Source organism: Metopolophium dirhodum, chromosome 4 (assembly GCF_019925205.1).
Source record: "Metopolophium dirhodum isolate CAU chromosome 4, ASM1992520v1, whole genome shotgun sequence".
In the NCBI taxonomy this organism is placed as follows: domain Eukaryota; kingdom Metazoa; phylum Arthropoda; class Insecta; order Hemiptera; family Aphididae; genus Metopolophium; species Metopolophium dirhodum.
The window spans coordinates 4,012,425-4,030,593 of record NC_083563.1 but is presented as its reverse complement, the minus strand read 5'-3'; the positions used below and the strand labels follow the sequence as shown (position 1 = coordinate 4,030,593).

Genomic DNA, 18,169 nt, shown 5'->3' with positions numbered 1-18,169 from the left:
ATTTTGAAGTATCAAGTGTTTAATAATTTAATTACAATTTAACTTACTTTTTTTTTTATTTAACAATTAAACTATTGATTATTTTTGAAAATATAAAGTATATAATATATATAGTTTTTAATCTTTAAAATAGTTGTATTAGATTGTTGTTTATAGTTATCTAAAACGTTCAAATATTCTTTTATATATAATAATATAATAATATTAAGTATAAAAAAATGGTAACTAGTTTTTTGTTTGGCTCAATAGTTGTATTTTGATAATTTGAAATAAATAAATTTGTATAAAGTGAATAGAGGGACATGACTAGAGAATAATTTTGAAAACATAATTGAAAAGTCTAAAAATAATCAATAGTTTATTGGTACTGAATTTAATGTTAAATAATTACACCTAAATTATTTAACAACAAATTCAAATATATATTTAATATATTATATTGTTATTAAAATAACATTTGACACCAACATAATTCATATTTTTTTCATACAGCAAACCTAAACAACTTAATTACAAACAAAAAATAATTATATACAGACATGATTATTATAAAATAAAATAAAATCTATATTGATGAATATGCTCAAAAGATTAATAATAGTAAGCAAATTAAATATGAAAAATTGTAACTTATTTCAGTTTTTAGCATAGTTATAATTTAAATTATTATTTATTGAAAATATATCTTAAATAAAAATAATATATAGTTGCACATTGTACATATTAACAAAAAAGTTTTGTTTTATTATTAGTACTATTATTACATTGTGTAAATTTCAAGTTTTTGAATCAATATATAATTACAAAACAATATATACAACAATTTCATTTGAAACAAAATAATATACCAAAATAAATTTAAATAAAAAATAAATTGGTGTATGTTTAGGTATGTATAATTTAATAATTCATAAAAACGAACTAATAAGGAACTAACTTAATTAATCATATGATTAACATAAATATCGAAGTAAATATGTTGGATAATTTAAAGCAACATTTATAAATAAAGAAAGATGTAATTGGAACCGGCTTCAACAAATAAATTTAAATATTAAATTCAACATTAATAACATCCAAATGATGAACATTTTCAATAATTAAAAATTCTTATTCAAAGGCTTACTTAAATCACAGACGGAAATCCAGTGCCACCAAAATCAATGTTATGGTTTACAAAATGTTTACTTAATTGAATAATTTATAGTTCATTTAATATCTACTTTATTATTTAAACCTAAAATGAATATTAAACAAAAAAATAAAATGGTGATTTAATGTACGACTAGTTTTTGTTCTAATGGATTGAGTCATTCCATTTTTGTCATGACATATTTAAGCAATCCCATTTTGCGTTGTTATATAACCAATATGTAATTTTCAAAAAATTATATAAAATTTTGCTATTCAACTTTTAATCGTTTACTGAATTCTTCCTGTTGTCTTTCTTTCCATTCTGTTTTCGGTTTGTTACGTTTAAGTTGACCATCCCTGAAAATATTTTATTTAGATAATTAATATCAGAGATAATTACATTAAGTTATTTTAAACATGGACAATATTATATAATCTATATAATATCATCTTTGATTTTAAAACACTAAATTATAATAATTGCATAAAATAATTTGCAAAAATCTTTTTAAAATTACATCTCAAACACAAAATAACATAACGATTATAAGTGCACTAATTTTTAAAAGTGTAAATTAAAGTTAAAGGTTAATTAAGAAATATTTTTTCGTAGGATATTGCACATAAAATATCTCTTGAGTCTAGGTAATCAAAAACTAATTTTCAAGTGACAGTACAAGTACAACAAATATTTCGACCCAAGTGTCGGGATTTGATTTAAAATTATGTTTAGTTTTGTTTTTTTAACATTTTGTATTAAATACCTAATATTTTTGATTGAATATTAATTTGTAACAATTTTTAATACTTATTAAAATGTTTATATAAAACTAACTCTTCTAATAAAGAAAAAAGCAAACTTGAATTTATCACAATTTATAGCAAACTACAATTCCATATTAATATTTCCATGTCCTAACAAAATACAGTATAATATTATATCTAAATAACGATGATTTTAGATTAGAAAAAAAATTTGTTAAACCATATTACGTTAAATATTATGATAATTGATTTTTATTAGGTACACAAATTAGAATCAGAAACATAGGCGGAAATCCAATACAATTTCAAGAGGGGGGCTAACTCAACATCAATGTGATCCATGAGGACTTTGTCCTCACACAACTATAGATATGAGTAAGGAACGGATTTTATTGTAAATACATATTTTTATTGAAATGAGATATTTTTAATCTGATAACAAATGTGTACGATTAAGATCATTTTAATTAAAATAAACCCAAATTTACTTTACATATTTTTGTAATTTTTGATTTTTTCATTAATTTTCGGTGACTAAACATTATCTGCTTCAACTAAATTAACAAGATTAGTAATTTTGGCATTTATCTTGGTACTTATTTCCGGCACGCGGCATGCCACTATATACATTAGAACTATTTCAAGTATTGTTGATCTTGGTAATGCCGGATGATAAAAATATAAAATAAGGAAGTGATAGTTAAAAATATAATTTCAAATCTAAATACTGAAACTGCCACCGCTATCGATAAAGCAAATAATTTGATGGAAAATAATAATTTAACATACATTTCTGCTAATTTTGGTTTTTTGATTTGTACTATAAAACAACTGGAAACTCAAAATTTGAAATGTAAAAATGTGATAGAAAAAAATCAAGGACTGAAAAATTTAAAAAATAATTAGAGATACACTCCAACGACCAAATCCAACTGAATTATTGGATGTCGAACTTACACCACTTGATATAGTTAATATAAAGTATGCTATCATTACGTCAGTCGATGTGGAACGTTCATTCAGTCAATACAAAAACATTTTACGACCAAATCGCCGCCAATTTACATTTTTAAATCTTAGACAACATGTAGTTTCACATTGTTTTAATAATTAGATTTTTTTTTATATATTTCAATAAAAATAAGTACATGTTTTGATTTTTTTATTATAATAAAATCCATTCCCTAGATATGAGTTATTGTAGGGACTAATTAAATATTTGTTAAGGGCCCCCTTTCCGCTAAATATTAGAACCATAATATCCAAGGCTAGCTAAATACCCATTATTTTTAACATTATATTACCAAAATTGCTCAGATTTTTGAGTTCTAATTTTAACCACAAAATACTGTTACTAGAGTACCAAATTTATTTAATATGTAATAATTGATTCTTGATAGATATTATAGAATTGTCTTACCATACTAGATCAACAAGACCACCTTGATCAGCAATTACTCGTTTTACTCGATTTGCAAAATCGGCACCTGATTCATTTTCATTTTGGTACATTGGAGGCAAGTACCACACATCACAAACAATTGCCCAAGATGTCATCATTAAATAAAGATGTTGAATCATTGAATATTTACTACTATTCCAAAATGCATCTCCAAACCTTGGATCATACTAAAACCACACAAGTACAACATTTTGTAAATTATTGTTAACATTTTATAAGTGATAAATCAACTTCAAAAAATGTAACCAACCTTAATAGCTACAGGGTATATAACACTGCCAACTTCAAAACTTCCTTTTTTGAACTGCATAACAGATGTGTTGTTGATGCACGTTCCTTCAGGAAATACTAATATTGGTGGATTAATTGGATTGGATACATGTTCTCGTAGTCTGAAAAATATATAAATAATCATTTAATATTAAGACAATGAAATTTTCAAAATATTTAGACTTATTTTAACCTTTTTATACCACAAACTTATTCACAATATTCTACAGTACGTGGTATTGACTTATAAGTTAATAACAAAATATAGGCAATGTTTTCGGAAAAATTAGTTCAACATTCTGTACACTACTAATAGAAAAATAAATGACCAACAATAATATAAATACACCATAAAATGCCCATAGAGACTGACATGCAGTCTTCGCTTAGAATCATGTTTCATATTGTACAATGATTTAACATTGAATTCAAATTTAACACAAATATCTATTACAATGACGAGGTTCAATCAAAATCTACTATACTCCATTCAGTTTAAGATTGAACCACTGGGCCGACCAAAACACTTTTTTAAAATTAATTGTACATGTGTTGTTTTGTGCAGAAGGTGTAAGTAAAGATAATCAATAGTTTATTGATAGCATAGTCATTATGCTGTAGCAATATAAATAACATTCAAAATTAGTAATTAAATTTCACAATAAAATATATTCACCTCATTGCAACAATTTCTCTATCTTTGGCTTCAGATCGTTCAAACCATAAATGAGGAGAAGCTCTGGCTAATGCTCTTTGAAGGATTCCTAAAAACCCTCCGTGTCGCTGGCCAATCTAATATAAATATAATGTAAAAGTGATTTGACTAATATTTTATAGTTTTAGTTTTATTATTGGAAGGTAATTATAGTTTATCCAAAATATAAATTTTAAATTTAGTTTGTAGAAATGTAATGTTACATATGTAGTGTAGTATAGATAGATAAATTAATATATTTGTAAGCCAGGGTTGCCGTTCGTCTCAATTTTGTAAAGACACACTGCTGGATTTTAGTATACTTACAGTTCCCGTTAAGTATGTAAAAAAATAATTGTTTCTAAAATTAAGTCTTGTGTAATAATTTTTGTACCGAGTATAAATAAAATAACATTTTAAAAAATGTATTACAAAATATTATTTTTCTATCAAAATTAATTGAAATAATAGTAAACTAATTTTTAAGCATCAATGAAACATAACTGATAGAGGCCAGTAGGGTACTATAAAAAAATAGGGTGTATAATTTGTTCTTTCTTATTTGTTCTACGACAAACAATAGTAATGACTATTGACTATTGAGAAATGACTAAAGAGTAAAGACTGTCAGTCTTGTGACTTTTTTTTACAGGACGAGGGGGAGGATTTTGCAGTGTTCCAGATTATAGTTTTTAACAAATTGACAACCCTATTGTAAATAAAATGACTGTTAGACAAAGCAAAATATGTTAAACGTGTATTACTTTAATCATTAAATCTATGGTGTTTTCTAGAGGTGCGTCTTAAAATATAATGTTTTTGGATAAACTACTTTTAAATATTTGCATTATGATAATAATGATGGTGCACTTATTAAGACGCACCAGAGCATAAGGGTTATCGCATGCCAACACTAGTACGTCAACTGGAGATGTATGATTGGCAACACAAATGCCTCGCTTTGGTAGGTTCTCGCGATTATGATAGGTGATGACTGAAGATAGTGAAGCAGATAAAACTTGAAAACACATAATAGATGTATTTTGATTCAGCCAACGTTTACCCATACTATCAGGCACAAAACCAACAATTAATGTACAAATCCACAGCCACATGACCTATACACATAAAATATTAAAATTATCATATAACTGAACAAAGGTCAGGTAATAAAAAGGTGATTTTATTCCAAAACAAAAAATTTATATACATTTTACATGAGACTATATAATATAAACAATCTAATTTCCTCATTTAAACTATTAAGATATATTTTTATATTTTAGTTAAGTATTTCCAAATATCTAAAATACATATATCAGTCTAGGAATTAAATTATGGTTTGAGTTTGGCAAAACCTATAATGTACAATACGGTACAATAAATATATAAAACATTAAAATTATTATTTTGAATTTTGATAGTTGATTTGTGAGTATATGCAGTGCTTGAATTTGAATGAATAATAAGGGGATGCAAAAATATTTTTTAAAAACGTGTATCCTAATATTTAAATTTCTTATTGATTGGGATATAATTAAAAGAGGTACACTAAAATATATTTTAAAAAAGAAGGGATATTAAGCATCTCTCCAATTCAAGCACAGAGGGTATAAGTTATCTGGAATCTTATATTGAAATTTTAATTATACCAAAGGTACCATAAATACTACAAATTATATTAAACAAATATTTGTAGAATATTAATGTAAATCAAATATTTTTATAACTTGGAAAACTTTAGTAATAGAAATGTTTTAAGAAATGTGAACAATTAACCAGATTCATTTATAAATGTGTATTACATGTCATGCACTGAGTGAAATTAGAAGAAATTAATAACTTTTAAGTTAAAGTAGGTAATATACATATGAGGTTCATAAAGGTCTGCCAGTGTGTATAGTATGTCGTAAGCAATATGACAAAAACTCAAAAAGGTATAAACAAGAATTTAAAAATGTTGCCCAACAAAACATTCAAATTAAATATTAATTCAGTTGACTCATAATTTTCATAAAAAAATTATGTACACATAAAAATGGAAGTAAAATAAATTATAATTTATAAAAAAAACTAAATTAGTTAAACAGTTATTGATAAAAAAAAATATATTGCTTACTCCTTACTTTTGTTGGTAAATTAAATTGTGCAGTATAATTTGAAAGTTAAAATTATATTTATTCATAAATTATGTATCTTCATCAAATAATGCAAACATGCATATATTGACTAATTACCAAAATATAATAACTGTGAGCAAATAGAATAAGAATATCAATTGGCGATGTATGGTTGGCTACACAGATTCCATTACGTCTTGGAATCCATTGCGGATTATGGACATTTATGACCATTGTCATGGCATATTGAAACAATACAAAAATATACTGAGATATAGAGTTAATCAATGATTTTTGTATTGATTCGTCCTTTATGGTCAACCAAATAGTGCATATTGTTAAACTAAACAACATAACCTGTAGATCGAATTATACATTGCATTTTTGAAACAAGAAGACGTTTGATAGGTTTCTATACATTAATTTTTAATAAGTACTCTATATTTTGTGTTACATAATACCATTGTTTAAATAATAATTACAATGCATATTTAATAATTATAATGTACAGCATTAAAATCGCCAATATTACTTATTAATAAAGCTTGGAAGTTGATGGCTTTAATTTTTATTGGAATGTCTAAACAGATACTTTCCTACTCAAAAAAGTGTTTCAATAACATATAAATCTAAACAACTAATATTTATTTAATTTATAAATTTCAGATCTAAACGGGAGAGGTCTAGTTACATGAAATCAAGAATAATCGCTTTTGATAAAATAATAACTTTGATGTATTTTACTATTTAATATTAACATTTTATTTATAAAATTAATTTAAAAAATATTTATTTTGGTATTTTTTATGGATTTTACACTTTTGAGAGCATTTTTAAATGTTTTTGGGTCAATTGAAAAATAAGATTTTCATTTTTCTTTTTTGTCATCAAATTCTGAGCCGGGCTCAGTTGACCTAATAATTTATTAATATTTATACTTTTAAACTTATGCAAGCTTTACCCTACATTAAAAAACAAACCTAATAATTATAACTAATTAAAAACAATTATTATTTATATAAAATAAAATAATAATATACAATAGATAGAGTTAATTTTGACATTAAACCTTGATACATATAGCTTTAGACTAAGCAAACCTTGCAATTCAAAAGTATAATATAAGTCAACAAATTAATAAAAATAAATAAATGAAAAATAAAAACTTACGCCAAAGAAACAAATCAACACACGTAATGGCAACAAAAATGTATATCTTACAATAAATCCAATAATCCAAATGACTGTTATTTTCCAATTGATAAACTCATAATGTCTATTTGTCCTTGTCAACAAATTCCATGACTAAAAATAATAACATTTATATCAGTAATTAACACATATATCAGATAGTAGATACCTATGTGTATATGAAAACAATAATATATGTACTGTGTTTTGTTTTTGAATTACAACTAAATAAGAAAATTGTTTATGTACGGGGTGAATCCAATATCCAATATCGTACAAATTTGAACTTTAAACGCTCATAAAAAATTAATTTGACTTTCTAGGAATTTTTTAATTAAATATAATATAATATTTTAGAGAATTTTATATAGAAAAATAAATTGTTAAATTAAGAGTGATGGTGATAGGTGACTGTAACTAAGTTAGGGTCGCTTGAACATGTGATTTTCTCGGGCAGTTTTTCCCCCCAGTCCGCTGATATTATTACTAATTTAAAATTGTTTTATTTATTGAACTGTAATCAATATAGTTATAGTATAAATAATTTGTTTTAAAAACCATAATTTATATTAAGTAAATTAAATAAATGTTCTTACACAAATAACATATTTTACAAGCCTACTGTTACAAGGTATACAACAGATTAATTATTTAAACTAGTTTAACTATCGTATTATAATATTACTTATTATAAATTTATAACACATGTCATTAGATATTTTTACCTTAAGTTCTTCTGCTTCAAATCGTGAAGTAACTTGATCCTCTATAATTGCTTCAACACCAGTTTTCACATAATCAAGCACATCAGCAAGTTCAAATTCTCGTTTTAAAGTATTAAAAGAACGAGTTCTTTGTAATATTTGTTTACCCTAAATATGGATATTTATAAATTTAATTTAACTTCAATTGAATATCATTAAATATATAAAATTATTATAATATATTTTCTATATAAAAATATAACTATTATTTTTTAAACTTACTCCTTCAGTTTTAACATTATTGTTGCCATTGTAATTTTGATCTGGATCTGGAACTAGTATTAAATCTTGTCTGCTTATTAAAGGTGGAGCTCCGTTCTGTATTTTCTTATCAACATTTCCATTAGATAGACTATGAGTCGAGTTACTTCGAGAGATAGATCCATTTGAGCTTATTGGCTCTAAATGTGTTGAAGATTCATTTAATGTATCCGGGTCAATTTCAGTCACTAAATCCAAATCATCAACATCATCAGTTTCTTCACTATCAGTTTCTTCGACTCTTTTTATTTGTTTTTTCGACTGTTTTTCTAGATTTTCTCGTCCATACTAAAATTAAAATAATATGTTGATAAATGTAAATTATAAAAGATATAATATTATGTATCTACATAAAAGTTGATTGTTTTTTTAGAATACCTATTATTATATTACAAATTTCAACAAAAGTTAGTCTTTTATCTTTTACAAAGAGCTTTAGGCTGACAAAAGTCTCAAGAACTGAAAAACAAAGGTACTGCCTGTATTGAGACTTTGCATTGAATTATAACACATTAATTGTATTATTTTTCTTAATGCGAATACAATTGGTAGGTACTAGAAATGGTATTTAAATTACTAGTATAAATAACTTAATAAATTAAAATCCCAAAATTTTAAATAAGTATACTAACACATAAATAAAAATAAAAAAATAAATCTAAGTGAGAGGCCTAAAATGTTGTTGCATGCTTAGATTATATACTAGATGGGGCCACAGCATATTAAATTAATACAAAAAATGTTGCCGATATCAGCAACCGAATTAGGTGTCCAAAGTCGCATGCACGACGCAACTTCTTGCATATTTATCCATGGATAATTTGCTATCAAATCACCATATTATATTTTATATAATATTAAATTGAAAAAATAGTATAATGCCTATGTAATATAATATAATTAACCACAAACTAAGATTTAGAATAATTCTGTGATAGTAACCTATGGATAATTATGCGAGGAGTTGCATCGCACATGCACACATCAATCACCTAATTCGGAGACTCATCGCTAATATCAGCAACAAAATAATACATTGTGGCTACATCCATAGTATATGATCTAAGGTTTTATGTTACACTGCCTTACAGTAATAGTGCAGAATATAATTTGAAGATCGTATAAAATGTGTGAAAAGATAATTTGAATTCAAATTGCATTACCTACAAAATTCAAGGAATTTCAGACCTCTTCTAAGTGGATATATTAATGATATATTATAAGTAACCTACCAATAAAATATATATTATTATTAGTTAATATTATTAACCTATAACCTAAAATATGATATAGATTTTTTTTTACAAAATGTATAATTATTTTATTCCAATTAATAGGTATAATTTAAAAATGTATATGCATACATATTTACATATATATTTAATTTTATATATTATTATAAGGTTATTTGTTATCAGGACAAACTGGCAAGGTCATTAAAAATCATATTAAAAGTTATAATAAGTTTAATATTTATGAAATTTTCTTCTTATTTAAAAATAGACATTATTTATTATACATTTAACAGACATTTTTAAAAATATATTTATCGATATCAACTATCAAATATTAATGTGTAGAAAAAACAGTTTTTAACTAAGCAGTTTAATTAAATTGTATAAAAGCCAATTATTTAATTTCCTACCTAACGCATTTCATTGCATAAAATAACAAAATATTAGCTAAAACAATAAAATGCAACAGAGAAATTCAATAAATTGATTATTTAAAATATTTTTTAATAAGTAAAATAACCAAATCATATTAACTAATGTTTGTCTTAATGAGGTTCAAAACTAGTTTAGTGCAATGATTATATTCATTTTGCTGAATTTTTTAGTTTTACTAAGGGCTTTTTATTGTTCTATTTAAGTATGCATGTTGTGGAAGTAATACAGATAAGGTATATAATTCTGAATATAAAATAGAACATAATATTATATACAGAATGTTTTTCAATATACATTTCATTACTTTATTGCTTTATATTTACATTACCTAGGTATTTGTACCCACATATTATTTGTATAAATATACTAAATAATTTCCTTAATTATTGAAGATTGTTAATATTTAGTATCTACCTACTAATTAGTGTTACAAAATTAAAACCAAAAAAAAAAAATAATACCTTTTTTTTTATTGAACAAAAATTTATATTTACAATCTGTATTTACAAGTTATACAATAAGTAAATTTGATGTGGTTTGATTGATGGGAGGGAGAAGTCACCCAATGGCGGCACCCCGTAAATAATACCTATGATGGAAAATATGGAACATAATACCTATCTTAAATATTTTATTTTACAGTAACACTTAAATAACAAAATTAACTTCTATAGCTATATCTACTTTATATTGTTAAATTAAAAGTTACTAGAAAATAATAAAGTAGTATAGTTAGTTAGGACGCATAAATAAATAACAATAGATACATAAAGACAGACAACTTATATTATATGAGTAGGTATAAATAAAAGTAAAATTAAAAAAACAGGTTTGTGCTTTCTGGGTCTTACATGATATAATGTATGAATATCAAAAAAGATTGAGTAACATATTTTTTAGTTATGCAAGATGAAAAGTAATATAGTGAATAGAGATGAACCAACATATATATATTACTGATAAGTTATGAAAATACCTATTTGTTTATCAAACACAGAATATCATATATTATCATTTATCATTAAAGAACATTACCCTTTCACGACCTTTGAAAATGTTTTAGTTAATACTAAACTAAGTATTAATATTCATATGTATCATGGACATATTGTACTTTAAACTTTTATAATGTTATTACCAAAATAAAATATGTATTTATTTTTAATATCAAATGAAAAATAAATTATTTTAAATTTGATATCATCAAATGATTTAAATTTTAACAAACAATATTCACTACTTTTATGACATATAAATACTCGTATAAATATTAAATATAATATTTAAGATTTTAGATTTTAGATTTAAAATTTTCTTTTCTTTTTAAAATCAATTTAAATCTTATTTAATTTAGAAAATGTTTGTACTTAGTTTTATACAACTATTTTTATTATCACATGTGTACTCAGTGTACTTGGCGTATGTATAAAAACATAAACGCAGACTAGGAGAAACTTTGAACAATTCTAAAATTTCAATTGGTATGAAAAAAAATATAATAATTCTATGCTAGTAACCTATATTTTTTTTAAATTTCTTAGATTTTAATTTTAATTTCTTACCAATGAAGTTGAGCAAATTTTTAACTTAAGGTAAAAGGTAAAAAATTTAAAAAATTTACTACTTTTATCTGATTGATGGGATGGCAGTCGTGTGTGTCACCTAATATTGGGAAAATGTACCAAACTACTGACAACCAGTATTGAAAAATGCTTAGGGTATGAGGGTGCAGTAGAATGCATTGCACAGCCTAAATAATTTCAGGTGTGATCAAAATTATGCCTACCATGTACCTATTTAAATTAAATTTTAATTTCAAATTAAAATTATATTTTACTGTGAAAAAAAATAAAGGTTTAATCATTTCAATTAAGTTTATTTATACATTCAAATGTATTTAAGTTAATGTTTAGATATTATATATAAGTATTTAGTACCTATTTATAGTATGTAATTAGTTTTAGGTGTGTCTCTTATACACCTACCTACTTACATATTGTATCACTGTATCAGTATAAATCATAAATCACTAATGTCTCATTAATTCAGAATTCTTCAAATTTGAGTAAAAGTATTTAAGTATACCTTTTTTTTCCAATTTTTGAAATTCTTATATTAGTACCTACATTTCAATAACTATAATTTAATTATCTACTTAATATTCATAATTTTAAAAGTATGATTTCACCAAAAGTATGATATGTTATACCTAACACATAATATTATATTCCTTTATATATTTGTTAATATACTTTTACAAACCTATTTTATGAATTGAATTACAAATTTACCAATATAGGTAATGGCACTATTATCAAGCAGTTAAAAAAAAAATAAAAATATTTTCTAATAATGAAAATTGAGAATTAAACTAAAAAAACTACCTATCTATTTGAATATCTCAAAAAATATCACTCTATTAGATTATTGATAGAGGTGCAATCAATCAAATGGAGAAATAACCAAAACATTTTAATTGCATCACTAAATCCCCTTGTGTTTATCTAATGTATTTTTTTTTCAATTACCAAATATTTCAATGACCTTAGACTAGGTAACATGCAAGTAAAATTGAAAATGTTCATTTTAATGAATTACAATTTAGGTACAAAGGTACTAATATTCAGTTTTTACTAGAATATTAATATTGTAATATACTCGGGATATAGGGACAATTATAATGTAGTCAATAATTACTTAATTCATAATTTGATGGTAATTTATCAAAAAGTATAAAGATAGATATCAACAATAATAATATACATTTTGAGTATCATAAACTGTGAACAAAATATTTAATATATCAAGTAGTACTCACCTCAAATACTTTAACTAAGAAATCCACATAGATCTGTTGTAATCCTAGCGTCTTGCCTACATACGCCAACAGAACGATGCTGAGAAAGAAAAGGAGAAACGGGATGAATATCACGGATAAGACCGTGAAGGACAATGTGTCCATGACGGACACAGAGGACATGGCGATGGTTCACCGAGAGGAAAATTGTTACCTCAACAATTCCATATCGATGCTTTGAACGTCAACTTGTGTAGGAATATTGGCTGAACGCTAAGACGCCGTGTGACCACGGATCGGAGTATAAACAATTATCATGGAGCTACCTAGTTTGAGTGGTTTGTTAAAATGATGTACACCCTATACGAACTAAACTACTCTAGCGAAACAGTCAAACGGCACGTCGTCGATAACGCCCCAAATCCACGACGACGGCGAGAAACAGTCGTGATCGTACCTACTAGAGCTCTTCAACAGTTCGAGAGGAGATAGGCGTGCATTAGTTATTTGATTTATTACCGTAGGTAGGAAGAAATAAGAATCAAGAACGTTACTGAAAAAAAAAAAAATGTTGTTTGAGACGAATAGACGTTAGTATTATTATTATCTATATTATTAAATTAATATAATATTGTATTATGGTGTGATACCGTGATAGGCGAACAACGATGAACGAGTGGAACGGAACGACCACTGATGACTACGATGGCGCAAGAGCGCAACCTATCAATGGCAACGATACGCGGCGCGTGGCCGTGCGGGGCTACAGAGTACAGAGTACGGACTGTTGTAACCATAGATAAAAGAAACTATGATATAATTAACAATATACCGATGTACGGTTGAAACTACCGATATTATTATTATATATTAATATTTATTGGAGCAACGTAAACGTCGTCGACCGTAAATTATAGTGTGCTGATACAGTTGTAACTTGTAAGCTTTACTGGTGGTACCGCAAGCATGGCGAAACGGTAATCAGCGCCTCGGCGGTGTCTGTGGGCACGGCCAAACATTTAGGTATGTGGTATGTCGGCGATGAGTGACGACGACAAACGGTATACGCCAATAAGCGGCGATGACGTCACGTTCCGAATTCCACGGTGCCCCCCCTCCACCACGACGGATGCGCGGCAAAAATGATAAACTATTACAAGTTACAACTATAGTCTATAAGCTATAGCTAATCAAACATTACACTATTTAGTAATTAGTACCTACTACCTATAATACAAACCTCTTTTCTATGCTAACTGTGTTCCGCTGACTCGGTCAACATTAGTAACATTTTTTATCCACGGTACGCCGGTATCGGGTAGATATGTAACCACTAACCAGTCGTGCACTAGACGTATAATATATACATAATTATGTAGGTATATTATAGCTATTTATAAAATATATATTTATATATATAAGTGTCTTCTTTACCGCAGAATAATAACAATACCTAAAAATTATCAGGCACAGACCCAGTGCACAGTTCTGGGGGGTGGGAGGGGGGGGAGAGGTGGGGATTATAAATACCGTAGCTAAGTATTTAATATTCATAGTATTTATGTGGTAGGTATTTATAATAAATGGTAGGTAGTATCAAGTAGGTAGTAGGCAATCTGTCATAGGTGAGGAGCTGGGCCCCTAGCCCCCTCCTGGATCTGCCTCTGCAGACGACTGACAGTCATGGCAATACAATTTTTGTAAGGAGCATATCATATTTTTGTTGAAAACCACTATAATATCAATATAATAAAATTACTAGACGTAATAACGATCTATACGGGGGCGGATATTATATTTACGTCACCCGCCCCCATTAATACGCCAGTTGCTAGTACCTACATCGTATAATATAGTCACTGTCCAGTGACTCAAGCCGTTATTTACTATCCAAATAAATAGTATAGTTAGCTGCTGATGCCTGATATTTCAATAAAAATAAATAAATAATTATAAAAAAGTAAAAACAGTCAATCATAAATATTTAGCAAAATTAGTGCTGAAATTGGAAAAATAAAAAGGGGTGACTCATAGACATGAAAAAAGTAAAGTTCACCACATCCTCCATAAGTCCAACCATAATATATCAATCCTCAATTAAATATAGGTACTACGTGTGTCGTGTATAATAATAACGACAACTTATAGGCGATTAAAATACATTTTCATAAGAACAATAGATTAGGATGGTTATAGGTCCTATTCAGTAATTTATTCACGTTAAAATTAATTTTAGTTAAAATGTAGGTACCTATATAACTGATTTTTTTTTTTAATTACAATGTAAAAAAAAGCGGTTAAGTGGGTGTCACTGAGGTTACAAGTGGGTGATAGTCCAGTCGATATCCACTTTTTACCTGGAAAGTATTCCGAAGTTAATAGAATTTTTTTCTTGGGGTATATTTTATCCTAAGTTTTAGACCTCGAGAGTCGAGGGCCCTGTGCTAACTTATGGGAGAGGGGTGCAAAAACCTCAAAACTTTCAGACTTTTTACAGTTTTTCGTTTATATCTCTTAAAATAATCATATTTTGTGTTCTATAGGGGTTAATAAAGTTTCAGGACATTAAGTTTTCTAAAATTTAGTTGGTAAAACTAATTTTTAGACTAAAAATTAACCAAGATACAGCCGATTAAAGTTTCAAAATGTAAAAAAATAGCTGAAATAGGAAGGTTCTATAACTATTTAATACCATAATTTCTATGTTAATTATATCAAGTATATCAACATCCACATCTAGGAACACCTATGACCTTCCCTCTCCTACCCATTCCCTTTCGCTAAACGTGAATATGTCTCATTTTAATGTAGATATGAAATGCGTTTAAAAAAACCATCTCTTATACCAAAATCGGCAAACACTCATAAGTTGTATATCACGCAATGTGATGTCACCTGTGGGGGGGGGGGGCTGCTAACCAAGAGATTTTTGTTGTGATTTTCAGTTATTTCCATATTTTCGTGCCTGATCCTCACCCTAATCTGTTTTCCTGTTAACCTTTAACAACGTTATCGCTGATACCACGTCCATGTGTCAGCCCGCCTAAGCTTTTCTTTGATCCCATGAGCACCTGCTTAACAGTAATATCCAACCAGATCCCACACCAGAATATATTGCATTTTCGAATAGTCAAGTACCCCTTGGTGGTGAACTTTACAAATTCTTCTGGCTTCATTTTCTGGTGCAGTGTCAGCATATCCTGATCGTAGTGATGAGTACTTTTGGCGTAATTTAGGTGGCCTGCCACATGAAAATATGGAACCATATCTCTGATAGAATGAAAGTGTAGTTTCCAGTCCTGTCCTTTCAGCTCTGATGAAGTTCTTCATTAGCATGCGCATGCGGAAATATTGAATCCATAGTGTCGCTGTTGGCCCTCAATCTTCAATTTTCTTTAGAAGACTGGACAGATTTTCCGTCACGGAAAGACGGTCAGTCAGACTATGATATATTACTAAGTATATTTGATGATATTATTGTAAATAAAGTAATTTATTTACCTATTTACATGGAACCTTGTTTCAAATTTTCAATCCTTAGCTATAAAAGTTGAACATTTTATACATTTTTCACTAAAAAATAATTTTAGATTCTGAGCGGAGAGATGAATGTATTGATTTTAAAATGATGTGTTTTTTTATTTTTTTATTTTTTTCTTCAACAGTATCTTTTCTGATAGGAAACTGAATCTAGTTGGTACTTTGGGTCTTTGGTGGGGGGGGGGGGGGGGGGTTAAAATACCTAGTAGTTTTCAAAAGCGCCATGCAAAACAAAAGAAAAATTAAGGAAAAACGGGAATTTTTATTAATATATTATTAATAGTATATTGTGTGGCAACTGGCAAGGGCGGGAAGCCAGCTAATTCAGTCGCGGGCGACGTGTGCGGCACGAACCGCAGGCGTGGGCCGCATTTTGCCTGAGCCTGAAATTGCCTTCCCGCACGAGCCACACATACTATTTTTTGTCACGCCTCTGCATTCATCGATAACGGCAAAGGTAATGCAGGGATCTATGCAACAACTAGACTATAATAATTATACGACAACAATATATTTCATGCAAGAAACGATTTGGTTTTATTTATTTTAAGCGTCACGCATGGAGGTTATAATATGATTATGAGATGTAACCAAAAGTTTATAATTTGTAAGGAACCGACGACCGTGGTATAGATTTCAGTGACTGTTTGTGCAGGGTATACGCGCGTCGCTCGTGAAATGTGCGCGCAGCACTTTTGGGGATTTCTACTTTACCACCTGGCACTTTTGGGGATTTCCACTTTACCGCCCGGCACTATTAGGTATTTCCACTTTACCGCCCGCTGGACGGAAAAACGACGCTTTCCAACGCTTCACCGGCTATCGAAAACCAAACTTTCGGTGCAGGCGTGACAAAAATCTGTTTTCGAGAAAATCGATTTTGGTTTTTGGTGCAACTCTAAAACAAATAACCGTAGGTACATGAAAATTTCACTCAATGTTTATATTAGCATTTTATATACACCATACAATTTTGAAAATATTTTGACTCGCTTTGAGCGGTTTACGGACATTTTCAGTTTTCAATTTTTTTTTAGTTTTTTAATAAAATTTTTTTTTTTTTTTATTTTTGTGTCTGTCATCACTTTTTACTACTATAACAAAAAACAACTGATATTGAAATAACTTTGGTGGTTTTTTTAAAAACCTCCACTGGCTTCACCCTGAGAAAAAATTGTTTATATGTACCCTAGTTATTACCTATCATGAAATATTATATTGCTGGCACATTAATTTTTTTTAAATCTGATTGCAAAATTTTGGCACTCGACCCTAAAATAGTTCACCTGACCTACATGCTATAGCAATATGCCAATATCTCTAAATAAATGCAATTATTTACTAAATTTATCTGTTTCTTTTTTATTATTACTATTATTCATGAATAAATGCGGTCATTTCTCACTGGGGCAATGGAGGGCTGCCCCGGTGAGCAGCCCTAGTGCCGGCGAGCTGCCGAGAAAATTTTGATGGGCCGGTCATGAGTTGTGACTTGTGACTT

The 18,169-nt window shown here is 27.7% G+C and overlaps 1 protein-coding gene across 2 annotated transcripts; it reads right to left on the bottom strand.

Annotated features, from left to right (window-relative positions):
* Positions 1-880: 880 nt before the first annotated feature.
* On the bottom strand, positions 881-14,095 carry LOC132942631 (glycerol-3-phosphate acyltransferase 3). Of its 2 annotated transcripts, XM_061011192.1 has the most exons (10): positions 13,779-14,095; positions 13,150-13,681; positions 8,623-8,949; positions 8,362-8,508; positions 7,616-7,750; positions 5,210-5,443; positions 4,308-4,423; positions 3,612-3,753; positions 3,320-3,528; positions 881-1,491 (listed from the first exon to the last, which is right to left on the bottom strand). In XM_061011192.1, the coding sequence occupies exons 2-10, from the start codon at positions 13,309-13,311 to the stop codon at positions 1,404-1,406; spliced, it is 1,560 nt and encodes a 519-aa protein (XP_060867175.1). In that variant the 5' UTR covers positions 13,312-13,681; positions 13,779-14,095; the 3' UTR covers positions 881-1,403. The 2 variants fall into 2 exon arrangements, with proteins under 2 accessions (XP_060867175.1, XP_060867174.1); XM_061011191.1 differs by having other exon boundaries at positions 13,150-14,095.
* Positions 14,096-18,169: the final 4,074 nt, after the last annotated feature.